The sequence below is a fragment of the Megascapheus bottae genome, chromosome 32 (genome assembly GCF_031878675.1).
Source record: "Megascapheus bottae isolate mThoBot1 chromosome 32, mThoBot2.hap1, whole genome shotgun sequence".
In the NCBI taxonomy this organism is placed as follows: domain Eukaryota; kingdom Metazoa; phylum Chordata; class Mammalia; order Rodentia; family Geomyidae; genus Megascapheus; species Megascapheus bottae.
Window position 1 is genome coordinate 9988408 of NC_143540.1, and position 12282 is coordinate 10000689.

General features: G+C 42.9%; 1 protein-coding gene across 1 annotated transcript in view; it reads right to left on the minus strand.

Annotated features, from left to right (window-relative positions):
* The window catches only part of Kif15 (kinesin family member 15), a 55246-nt gene that overhangs the window by 23635 nt on the left and 19329 nt on the right, over positions 1-12282 (minus strand). Inside the window, exons 11-15 of the mRNA XM_090323199.1 lie at positions 9319-9442; positions 8153-8229; positions 7716-7925; positions 5567-5744; positions 4260-4401 (exon numbers count right to left, since the gene is read on the minus strand). Of these exons, the coding sequence (XP_090179325.1) occupies positions 4260-4401; positions 5567-5744; positions 7716-7925; positions 8153-8229; positions 9319-9442 (731 nt within the window). The remainder of the gene's footprint in view (positions 1-4259; positions 4402-5566; positions 5745-7715; positions 7926-8152; positions 8230-9318; positions 9443-12282) is intronic.

Consider the following 12282-nt stretch of genomic DNA (forward strand, 5'->3'; position numbering starts at 1 on the left):
GATTTGTTGCCGGCTGGCTCTGGCAAGTGGCGCCTGAACAGGGACCTGAAAACCTGGGAAGACAGTAGAGGACCCTGCTGTGTTAAATGACTCCTTGGATAAGGGAGAGAACGGGAGAGTATATAGTGGGGAGTAAGAAATAGTGGGACAAAATAATAGCCACACGATCCATGTGCAGGTCCCTAAAGGAATGCTCCATGCCTGTGGAGTGGGTGGGGCAAGAGGAGGGTCAACCCCCTGTATGCCTGTATTTTTTTTTTCCTAGAAAGTGTACTGTGGGCCTAATACAGAGAGGAAAAGCAGGACACAGTAAGCTCTTCAAGGCCTAGGATAGCCAAGGGACGCCTTGACCCCCTTCTGGGTTTCTTGTCGATAACAGGGCACGTCTGACAGGATGTGTGGGTTAGAATCCCACCGGGAAGACATGTCTAAATCTAAGTAAGCTGCTTGGGTGAGAACATTCATCTGAGTTCATATTTTTGTGTCCAATTTTCTTGTTATGAGTTCTGAATTACTGTCAATGTCTGGTTTTGCTTTCCTTTTTGCTTGAGAACCTTTTGCAGGTTAGCATGGCCTTCACCAGCCAGCTACGAAGGAACGGAAATCTCCACAGAGTTGGCACCCCCTAAGTTCAGGGCCCCATGGTCTTCCTGTCACTCTAATAGTTTAAGGCCAGGCATGCCATCAGAGAAGCAGAGACTTTTAAATAACTCCCAAACTTCTGATGGCATGCCTGGTCTTAAACTATCAGAGTGACCAAAGACGTTGGGGCCCTGAATATTGTATCCTGTTTAGCCCAGAGGCATAAGGGAGTTTGGAATTTATTTCCTTGAGTTAAAGTTTAGAGACAAGTGTCAGAAATTTAAATGCAAACTTGTTTATCAATGTCAGAAACTTTGCCTGTCTGTCTTTTAAAACTGTTTAATCAAATGCCAAGAAAAAGGAGAGGGAAAACTTAGGATAGTCCTGTGTGACCATCTTTGGGGGTGAGTGGTGAACTGGCAAAGGTGCAGCTCTGGGTTCCCATGGTGGAAAAGGCCCTAAGGAAGGGACCAACGCATGGCGAAAGAAGATAAGCTGGCACAAAGGCTGTTCATCTAAATCTGGTCAGATGAGCTGAGTGGACCATCTTCGTCCTGTCTCTTTTGCTTGCAGACTGACACTGGAAATCTGAAGGTAAAATATGGGTGATGTGGGGCCAGGAGTTTGGCCTAGTGGTAGAGTGCTTGCCTAGCATGCACGAAGACCCGAGTTCGATTCCTCGGTACCAGATACATAGAAAAAAAGCCAGAAATGGTGCTGAGGCTCAAGTGGTAGAGCTCTAGCCTGGAGAAAATCGAAAATCCAAGGACACTGCTCAGGACCTGAGCTCAAGCCCAGGACTGGCAAAAAAAAAAGATGATGTGATGATGTCTTATGCTGGCTAAATTTTGGAAACAAATGTATTTAACTGGCAATTATATGACCTTTTTCAGATATCTCTGCAGATGAACCTTTTATGTGTGATGATCTCTGTTTTGAGTAAAGCATAGACAAAAAAAAAAAAAAGCCTTTTCTAAAAGGAGGCCTGGAGGCAAAGGGAGAGCCCTGAGACTACCTAGAAGCAAAAGGGAGTGCCTTGAGCCCACAAGGGTTCTTCAAATGTAAATAAAGCTAAAGTGTTAAGTGTTAAAGCAAAGATCAGTAAAAGTTTTAAAGAAAATTAGAAGTGGGTTTCTGAACAAAATTTGGAAGTGAGGTTGTTCGAAATATTTGTTTCAAAGAAGAGAAAAAAAGGAAAATTAGGACTACCAAAATGATTGCTTAATTGCTATTTCAACTTGTTCTTGTTTCTTTATAACAATTTCCAGCAGACCCATGGAGGACAGCAGATCCTTATTCAGATGTAATTTTGGCCCTTATCAAGTTCCAGATAAGATTATGCTTAAACACTGTTTCAGTGCTGACCACCTTGTTGCTTTAATTGGAGTAAAGTGGTCTTTTGTAGGAATCATTGATCTGAAAACTGCAGTTTTGAGCCAGCCAAGGCAGAGCAAAGTCCCTGTGAGACTGTGGTGTCTAATCTAGCAGCAGAGTGCTAGTGAGGCAGAGTTGCTTTGGAGCTCACAGTGGCAGAGTGCTAGCCTTGAGCTGAAGAGCTGAGGGACAGTGCCCAGGCCCTGAGTTCAAGTCCAGCAACCAACCAAGTGAAATGCCAGTGGGACATTTATCCCTGTGTGAAGAGACACTCTTGGGACAAAAGAAATAAAGCATTCAGATACAGTAAGCCGCTACTTGGATGGCAGAGATGGTGTCAGATCCTAGAGTCACTTGTGCTTGGCCATTCAAGATTAATGAGAGCCGGGAGGTCATAGAATAGTATGTAAGCATGCCTTACTACCGTCCATGTCCATTTACTCCATAACCGGGCAGGAACTTGTTAAGTCATCTGTAATAGTGGGTAGTTTACTATCCTAACCACCCCCCTGTATTTGCTCAAAGCCCTAACTGAGCAAATTTTGATTTGGCACCAGCCACAAATTCAAGAAAGTTTGTGGACCTGAGGCTGTGTCCCTATTGATCTGTTTAGGCCTACATTGACAACTGAAGCACTGTTAGGGTCACAGAGATTAAGATTCTCAGACAATCAAGGCCCAGGGCCTGAGTACTGTCCCTGGATTTTCTCAGGGCTAGGGCTCTACCACTTGAGCCACAGCACCAGTTATGGCTTTTTTTTTTTGCTACGTATGTGGTACCGAGGAATCAAACCCGGGTCTTCATGCATGCTAGGCAAGCACTATACCACTAGGCCAAACTCTCGGCCCCTGCTATTGCTTTTGAATCTCGGCCCTATACTGTCCTAAAAACTAATGGGGTGTCAGCCTGCAAATACAAGTGTGCTCAGGAAAAGCAACTAGGAAATCACTGGAAGAATACACGAAGCCAGGCCTTGGGTTCAGCTTCTTTAACCAGTCTGCAGGAATTTGGAGGCAACTCAGCAGGAGATGTGACATCTCATTGGAGCTATTGAGAGACAAGGCTGCTGCTATACATCCTGTCCTGCCTGATTCCACCACCCTGCAGCTGCTTCCTGAGAGGACTGGAACTAAACCCTTGGTAGTGGGACATTCTATCTGTGCTAAGTTCAAAGTCCCCTAGCTTTTTGCAGCCATCATGGTGCCTCTGGCTGGGTTAAGGAAATTTTCCATCCAGTGCTGAACAGCCTAGAGGTGAGAGGTGCTAAATGTAAATGAGGGCTATGGCAAATAAAGAGAGAGAAAGGTTAGTAAAGAAAAGCTTTGGAAAGGAATGGAAAACAGAAAAATGGCTTCTTATGAATAAGAGAGGATCCAGAATGAATTGTCTTAAATGTCCTAAAAAGGGAGGAAGACAAAGCCTAGAGTTCCTGTACGTAGTAGATGGTATGAGCATGTCTTAAGGATGGAGCTTACAAGCAAAATTAGTATGTAATTGAGTTAGCCATAATACAAACAGGGTCAGGATTGGTACACTGAGATGGAACTATTCTTTGTGCCCATCTGAGGGGTTGCTATGCTTGGATGTATATTTCCTAATTGTGAGGGTCTTCTTGGGTGCAGAACTGGGAGGTCACACTGTATGCTTTTCCAAACCAAAGAATGCTGTCTGCCCAGGTCTGATAGTAATTGTTGAAACCCCACCCTCAGGCCATGTGTTATCTCTGATATCCAGACACAGCCCCAGGAATCATCAGAAGGAAAATTTGGGGAAGCTGAACTAACCATGATTCCATCCAGTCCTTACAAGTTGATTTTGGAACGTGTTTATCAGCTGGTTTACAGCAAAAAGCTACTGGATTCATCATTTCTAGGTGGAGACAGTGTGTGAGGACTTTGGACTTTCAGATCCCCAGAGAAATGGACTTTGACATCACACAAATTTATCTCTAAATTAGCTTCAGCTTCATAGACAAATCAATGGACTTGAACAGGTGCCATCACTTGATGCTGAGTTAACACAGACCGCCAAGGAGTTGTTTGAACAATTTCAGAACTATGTTCCCTCCTTGAGCAACTTAAAGGGCCTATTAGCCACCAAGAAGTCAGAAGCAGCATTTTGGCTCAAGTAGTGGAACACCATCTTTGAGTCAAAAACTCAAGGTATTGCATGCAGGCATTGAGTTCAAGCCCTAACACTGGTACCAAAAAAAAAAAAAGTGAAATTTCCAATTAAACTACCAATAAAGCAAATAAAAACCGTAAGAAATCATGTTTACGTATGCATGTCAGTTTCTACTTTACCGTGTTAGTTCTTTGAATTCTTCATATTCTTGCTTTGATGTATTCAGCTCTGCCTGAATTTGCAAGAGTTGTGCTTTTAACTTTTTCGTGTTTATGAATGAATTTGGCTGTTTTGAAATTTTGGGAGAAAACCCTGGTTGACCTGGTAATAAAAGGGACAAACACAACACTGAGATAAAAACAATACTCATGTTGTGAGTACTCTGTGACCAGCATGAAGGGAAATGAGAAAAGGGGTGCAGCCAACTGCAGTGCTGCACACCACATGAGGTTGACGTGACAGGACCTCAAGTTTCAGCCCAGTGTATGCTACGGTGGTAAGTACTATCTCAAAACCAAATTAAAAATAAGGGATTGGAGGGTCGCCCCCATAATATGAGTAAGTACCTATGCCTCAACAGGAGTCAACGTTCCAAAGAAGGCACAGTGCCACGCACGGGGGCTCACGCCTCTAATACTAGCTATTCAGGAGGCTGAGATCTAAGGGTTGTGGTTCCAATCCAGCCTGGTAGTAGAGTCCTTGAGACTCTTTATTTCCAAGTTAAGGAACAGGCTCTGACTTCAAGCTCTAGGATTGAACAGACATCTCTTCTACTGGAAAACAGCTGATATGGGACATGGAGGAGAAGGCTGGGGGAAAAACTTGCAGGAATTAGTCAATGAATTACTTAGGAAATAGTTGGAAGAACTTTGTATCATCGATCAGTGATTATTAGTCATTATATATTCATATTCTAGGATTGCTTAATAAACTAAACGAAAGAGTGTATTGAGTTCCAGCATGGACAAACACCACATAAGTCACTTACAGAATGCTAGATGTTTATATAAACTGGTGCTCTCAGAAACTACCATTACTGGGGCCAGGAGTGTGGCCTAGTGGTAAAGCACTTGCCTATCATGCATGAAGCCCGGGATTCGATTCCTCAGTACCACACACACAGGAAATTCTGGAAGTGGTGCTGTGGCTCAAGTGGCAAAGCTCTAGCCTCGAGCAAAAGTGCTCAAGGACAGTACCCAGACCCCGAGTTCAAGCCCCAGGACTGGCAGAAAAAAAACAAGGAAAGAAACCACCATTACTGTTTGTTAAAAGTACTAAGATTTTAGGAATTGAAAGCAGTTTAGTGGCTTACCTTTCATGCAGAAGGCCCTAGGTTTGATCATGTTACACATTGACAATACACAGTCAGAAGTAAAAGATGATACTGAGGGGCTAGTTCAAGTGAGGTCCTAAAGTTTAGTGTCCACTACCTCAAAAAAATAAAGATAAAACAAACCCAAGCTCCTCCTAGGATAATATTTGTTACCTTCTTCGATTTTCTCTGTGCCAGTCACTTCTGAGAAAGCTTTTTGTAGTCTTGCAACAGTGTGGGCATCTATTTCTTGGGCTCTTTTCACAGGCTCCAGTAATTTCAGTTTTCTATTCTCTTCCCTGAGAGAATGATTTTCCATTGCGTACTTTACAACTCTAGGGTGGTGATTTATCTGTGCAAAAGGATTACACAAATTGTTTCTTAGGAGCATTCCTATAATCAACTACCTTGCTAAAAAGCCATTAGAAAACATTACAACACCCAGGCAATACTGGTTGTACTCTGCTGCATCCACTGTGAAGACTTAACAATGGCACTCAGACTAAAATAGGAATCCTACAATTCTTGTTTACCCTAAGCTGCTTGAAACCTTCATTCTCTCAGGCTCTGGGAGAGAAAAAAGAAATTCACAAGCATATGCAACCTGGCCTATTAGCACAAATGAGTACAGTTAAATCTATATGATTAGTTTTATTTTTTTTTTTTTTGCCAGTCCTGGGGCTTGAACTCAGGGCCTGAGTATTGACTATCCTTGGGCTTTCCTCAAGCCTAATGCTCTACCTCTTGAGCCACAGCACCACTTCCAGCTTATTTTATGTATGTGGTACCAAGGAATTGAAATCGGGTCTTTGTGCACGCTCAGCAAGTACTCTACCACTAGGACAAACTCCCAGCCCCAGCTAAATCTATATGGGTAGGGGAAAAAAATTGTCAAAGTGAGTGAAAAAAAAAATCTGTCTACCAAGATTAAACAGATCTTCAAGAAACATTCATTGAAAAACACAAACTGCAGAAAAAAAATTAAAGGGTCTATCTTAGTCTAGGCCCACTGGATCCTCCCTATCATCCTACCTTCTGCTCAGGAAGCAGAGATCTAATGATTTAAGTTTGAAGCCGGTCCTAGCAGACAAATGTGAAAGACTCCAATGAAGCAATGAAAGGTCAGAAGTAGAGGTGCGGCTAAAGAGGTAGAGTACTAGCCTTCAGGAAATAATCTAAGAGTAGAAGGCCTTGAGTCCAAGCCCAAGTACTGGCACTGACACAGGCACGTTTGCCTGTTCTGTTGTGGTCAGGTATCAGCGAAAGGGATCTGCTTATAAAAAGATATGTTTCTGTTAAATTTTCCCGTGCACATTTTTTACTAGTATCAATCAGTTATACGGGGGATAAAAGTTTGATATGTCCTTAATGTACACCTATCCCTCTGTCACCCTGCTTCATTTTCCCAAAATAATTCCAACAAGTTTCACTGTTTAAAAAAATTTTTTTTAGGCTGGGAGTTTGTCGTAGTGGTAGAGTGCTTGCCTAGCATGCACGAAGACCCTGGTTCGATTCCTCGGTAACACATACATAGAAAGTGGTGCTGAGGCTCAAGTGGTAGAGCTCTAGCTTTGAGAAAGTCCAAGGACAGTGCTCAGGCCCTGAGCAAAAGCCCAGGACTGGCAAAAAAAAAAAAAAAAAGAAAAGCAAGCTGGGCACTAACCAACGGCTCATGCTTGTAATCCTAGCTGCTCAGGAAAAATACACAAATGCTGATAACATGATACTTCTGAAACTGTTCACATTCCATAGGGAAAGAAGGAAAAAAAAGAAGAGAGAGAAAAAAAAAAGCAAAGCTGGGCACCAATGGCTCATGCCTGTAATCCTAACTACTCAGGAGACCGAGATCTGAGGATCACGGTTCAAAGCCAGCCTGGGCACTAAAGCCTGTGAAGCTCTTTTCTCCAATTAACCACTAGAAAACCAGAAGTGGCACTATGGCTCCAGGGGTAGGTCAGTAGCCTTGAGCTGAAGAGCTCCTGGACAACGCCCAGGCCGAGTTCAAGCCCCAAGACCTCTCCCCCCCACCCACACACAGAAGCAAGATTCCCAAGGTTCAACTGTAAAGAGACCATGGATTCTAATCATCATAATTATCCACATGGTGCATTTTGCCTGGCTAACCAAGATCAAATGGTAATGCATCAAGCTCACATTCATACTTTTTTTCTCTGCAGGTGTAATCATTTTGGAACAGGTAGGAAACTGAGATACACTTAAAAATAATCAGTATTGCACTAAAGAGAAAGGATACGGTGAGCGATGTATGCTAGTCTTAGGTCTCCTTTGCAGAGATGGGAATATTACACTGTTATGCACTCACTTGTTCTCGCAGAGTCTGAATCTCAAGTCTTAATTCTGAGAGCAAACACTCCTGTTCCTTGGGCAGAAAACTGCCTCGGGATTCCTTCTGGAGCTTCTCCAGGCGCATGATTTGATCTTCCCGGAATTTCACAATCATTTTATTGGACTGAATAAACTGTTCCTTTTTGAGGTTGAGGTCTTCTAATTGGGTGATTTTTTCTGCCAGAGACTTAAAATTCACAGTCTGGTCAGACATGAAGAATCATGCAGCTTCCTTAAAAGTTTACATAAATCCACAAACCAACACTGCTTTCAGACTTTGAAATGTAAAACTACATTTTCACAGCCTTTTCTTTATTAATCTGCTGCATTTATTTCACATACTAAAGGAATAAAAACAACACATGACATCTTAAAACTATCCTGACTTGTCCTTATCCTAATGCAGAGTCCTACCTTCTTTTCTTCCTCGGATTTCTTAAAGAACAACATTGCTTCCAGGAAATGCTCTAGGTAATTAGGCTTCTCTTGGTCTGAAATTAAGCCAGTAAGAAAGAAAGGGGAAAGAGAGGAAAAATTGCTTATTTCTTAAACTTAAAAGGGGCCGGGAGTTTGGCCTAGTGGTTAAAGTGTTTGCCTAGCATGCACGAAGACACAGGTTCGATTCCTTGGTACCACATACAAAGAAAAAAAAAAGCCGGAAGTGGTGCTGAGGCTCAAGTGGTAGAGCTTTAGTCTTGAGAAAGTCCAAGGACAGTGCTCAGGCCCTGAGCTCAAGCCCAGGACTGGCAAAAAAAAAAAAAAAAAAAAAAAGATGAACTACAAAAGCAGTCTTCGATTAACCACTTTCATTGACACTGAAAGAATTGAGACTGTCAATGCTGGGTCATGGTTTCAAATTAACTCTTCTAACATATTAGTTTTTTTTGTTTTTGTTTTGCCAGTCCTGGGCCTTGAACTCAGAGCCTGAACACTGTCCTTGAAATTTCTCAAGGTTAGAGCTCTACCGAACTCCCAGCTCCCATATTAGTTATTTTTGAAGAAAAATAGTTTCTCTGTACGTAATTAATACATAGACTACATATGGTTGACACAAGTAGGATTTGGACTCTTCAAATAAAATAAATTGCTCCTATCCTATTTACAGAGTCAATGTAAATAACATTTAGTCATCTCTTAGTACTTCTTACTGCAAAAAGGAGATAAAAGTTGTTAGCCCAGGGCCGGGAGTTTGGCCTAGTGGTTAAAGTGCTTGCCTAGCATGCATGAAGACCCGGGTTCGATTCCTCGGTACCACATACATAGAAAAAAGCCGGAAGTGGTGCTCAGGCTCAAGTGGTAGAGCTCTAGCCTGGAGGAAGTCCAAGGACAGTGCTCAGGCCCTGAGCTCAAGCCCAGGACTGGCAAAAAAAAAAAAAAAAAAAAAAAAAAGTTGTTAGCCCTAGCTCCCAGAATACAACACCTATGGCAGCTGTAATCTGAATACAAACACCATTTTCCTATAAAAGCGAAATGAATGGAGGCAGTTGTAGAAAATTCTGCAAAGCCGTACTATACGGACTGTGACCTATCTGTTATCAGGGGACTCTTACCAAGAGAGAACGATGCTGCGTTCATCCTACCTGTGGCTAGAAAGTTTTCTGGTTGGACCATTCCAGAGGTAAACTGAGCCAGGTGCTCTCGGAGTCTCTTAACTTCAGCTTGCAGCTGGCTCACATTTCCTTGAGTATCTTCATTGACCACTGCCTATGGAAGAATCACAAAGCATTAAAAGACTTTCTCCCATCTCTCCACCATTATGTTCAGTAACTTCTTTTCTTACTAGCATCCATTGTGAAGGATTAGATGTGGATTTGGTTCTTTAAGTATTTTTACTGTTTTTGTAAAGGTGATATAAGCCGGGAGCGTGGCCTAGTGGTAGAGTGCTTGCTTAGCATGCACAAAGCCCTAGGTTTGATTCCTCAGTATCATATATACAGAAAAAGCCAGAAGTGGTACTGGGGATCAAGGAGTAGAGTGCTAGCCTTGAGAAAGCCCAAGGACAGTGCTCAGGCCCTAAGTTCAAGGCCTAGGACTGGCAAAAATAAATAAATAAATGTATGTATGTAATGTTACAGAGGGTAAAAGACTTTTTTGAGTTGCTTATTCTTATGTTTACATTGGGTATGAGATGGAGTGATCAATGTCAGACAAAACTATGCTTCTCACAGACAGTGAGAAGGCCACCAGAACTGGCGTGCCTGAGTGGGAAGGAAGCTTCCATTTCCATGTCTTTATGTCTAAAGTAGGGTCAGAGCAGCAACAGCCAGGCTCCCACTTAAGTCCTGTTCTATTGGTCAGCAGTGGTTAAGATCTCGGCGTATTGTCCTTATGCTTCCTTCTCCCTGCCATACAAATGAGAAGAAACAGCACCTCCACATGTCTCATTTTCCCCCTAGGAGCCCAGCCTTTAAGGGCCGATGGCCTACATGGCTGCCCAAGCCTCCATCAGAATAGCAAAAACAGCCTTCTCCAAATGAACTCAGGGCCTGGGCAGTATCCTTGGGCTTTCCCAAGTCTACAGTTCTACCACTTGAGCCACAGCACCATCAGAGCTTTTTCTATATATGTGGTACCCAGGAATGGAACCCAGGGCTTACTGATAGAGTGCTTGCATAGCATGCACAAAGACCAGGGTTCAATTCCTCAGTACCACATACACAGAAAAGCCAAAAGTGGTGCTGTGGCTCATGTATTAAGAGTGCTAGCCTTGAGAAAGCCCAGGGACAGGGTTCAGTCCCTGAGTTCAGTCCCCAGGACTGGCCAAAATACAAAAAGAAAGGGGACTGGAAGTTTGGCCTAGTGGTAGAGTGCTTGTCTAGCATACATGAAGACCTGGGTTCATTTCCTTGGTCCCACATACATAGAAAAAAGTCAGAAGTGGTGCTATAGCTCAAGTGGTAGGGCTCTAACCTTAAAAAAGCCCAGAACAGTGCTCAGGCCCTGAGTTCAAGCCCCAAGACTGGCAAAAAAAAAAAAAAAATCCTAAAAAAAGAATGATGATGACCTCTAGGGTCAGGAATGTGTCCCAGTGGTAGTCATGCACGAACTACTGGAATCGATTCTTCAGTACCATATGCACAGAAAAAGCCGAAAATAATGCCGCAGCTCAAGTGGTAGAGCTCTAGTCTTGAGAAAGCTCAAAGACAATACCCAGGCCCTGAGTTCAAGCCCCAGGATTGGCAAAAAACAACAAAATTCCATAAAACCTATAGTCTGCACACAAATAACAGCAGCTAATCAATCAGACCACCAAGGGATTCCAGCCGTGAAATACTCAGCTATTTCAGCAAGGAACCAATCCTGCCAGCCCAATGGCCCCGTGTTCTTTTCTTTTTTTTTTTTTTTTTTTTTTTTTGCCAGTCCTGGGCTTGAGCTCAGGGTCTGAGCACTGTCCTTGGACTTTCTCAAGGCTAGAGCTCTACCCTTTGAGCCTCAGCACCACTTCTGGCTTTTTTCTATGTATGTGGTACCAAGGAATTGAACCCAGGTTTTCATGCATGCTAGGCAAGCACTTTAACCACTAGGCCAAACTCCCGCCCCCCCCCCCCCCCCCCGTGTTCTTTTCTTATGCCCACACTGCCCATTAGAAAGATTTAAACAGGTAATTGTAAAGTAAGTCCAAGACAACCAGTACTTCCATGAGAAGCCACAGCAGAGGGACCTACCATGGTTAATGATAAGTACAAAGGTCCCTGGGTATGTCGTTGTGTGTGTTAAAACATGTCCAGGCACTTCTAACACACACCTCTGTACCTCAACGACATCATAATTCAAACTCGGAGTTGCAGTTCTATACTCCGCAACGATTTGTTCTAAGTTCTAAGAGTCAGGGTCAGGAAGCTGTATTGATTTTCCCTTCTCATATTATTACGAATAGCCACAAAGCTAGGAGGTCAAAATTCTGGACAATACAGTTGTGTTCGGTGTGTGTGTGTGTGTACACATGCACTGGGGGGGCTTGAACTCGGGGTCTAGGTGCTGCCCTTGAGCTTTTCTGGCTCAACATTAGTGCTCTATTTTTTTTTTTTTTCTGTGTATGTGATACTTGAGGAGTTGAACCCAGGGCTTCATGCATGCCAGGTAAGCACTATTGACCACTTAAGAAAAAACTACCAAAACAATCACAAATATAAGACCTACCAAAGACCTTAAATTATAAATAATGCTGGAAAAAAAAAAAAGTATCAGATGCCAGTAACTCACACCTGTAATTCTAGCTACAGAAGGCTGAAATCTGAAATCTGTGTGAGGCTAACTCAGACAGAAAAGTTATCTAGACTCTGTAACCAAAATAACCAGCTAAAAGCAGTGTTGGAGGTGTGGCTCAAATGATAGAGCACTAGCCTAACAAGAGCAAGGTTTTGAGTTCAAATTTAAAGAAGAAAAGAGATTAGGAAAGAAGATCAGATGCCTAGCCCTGGGTTTGATCTCCAGCATTAAAAATATAATAAAATGTAGCTGGGTGCTGATGCATCACACCTATAATCCTAGCTACTCAGGAAGCTGAGATCCTGGTTCAAAGCCAGCTCAGGCACTAAAGTCTG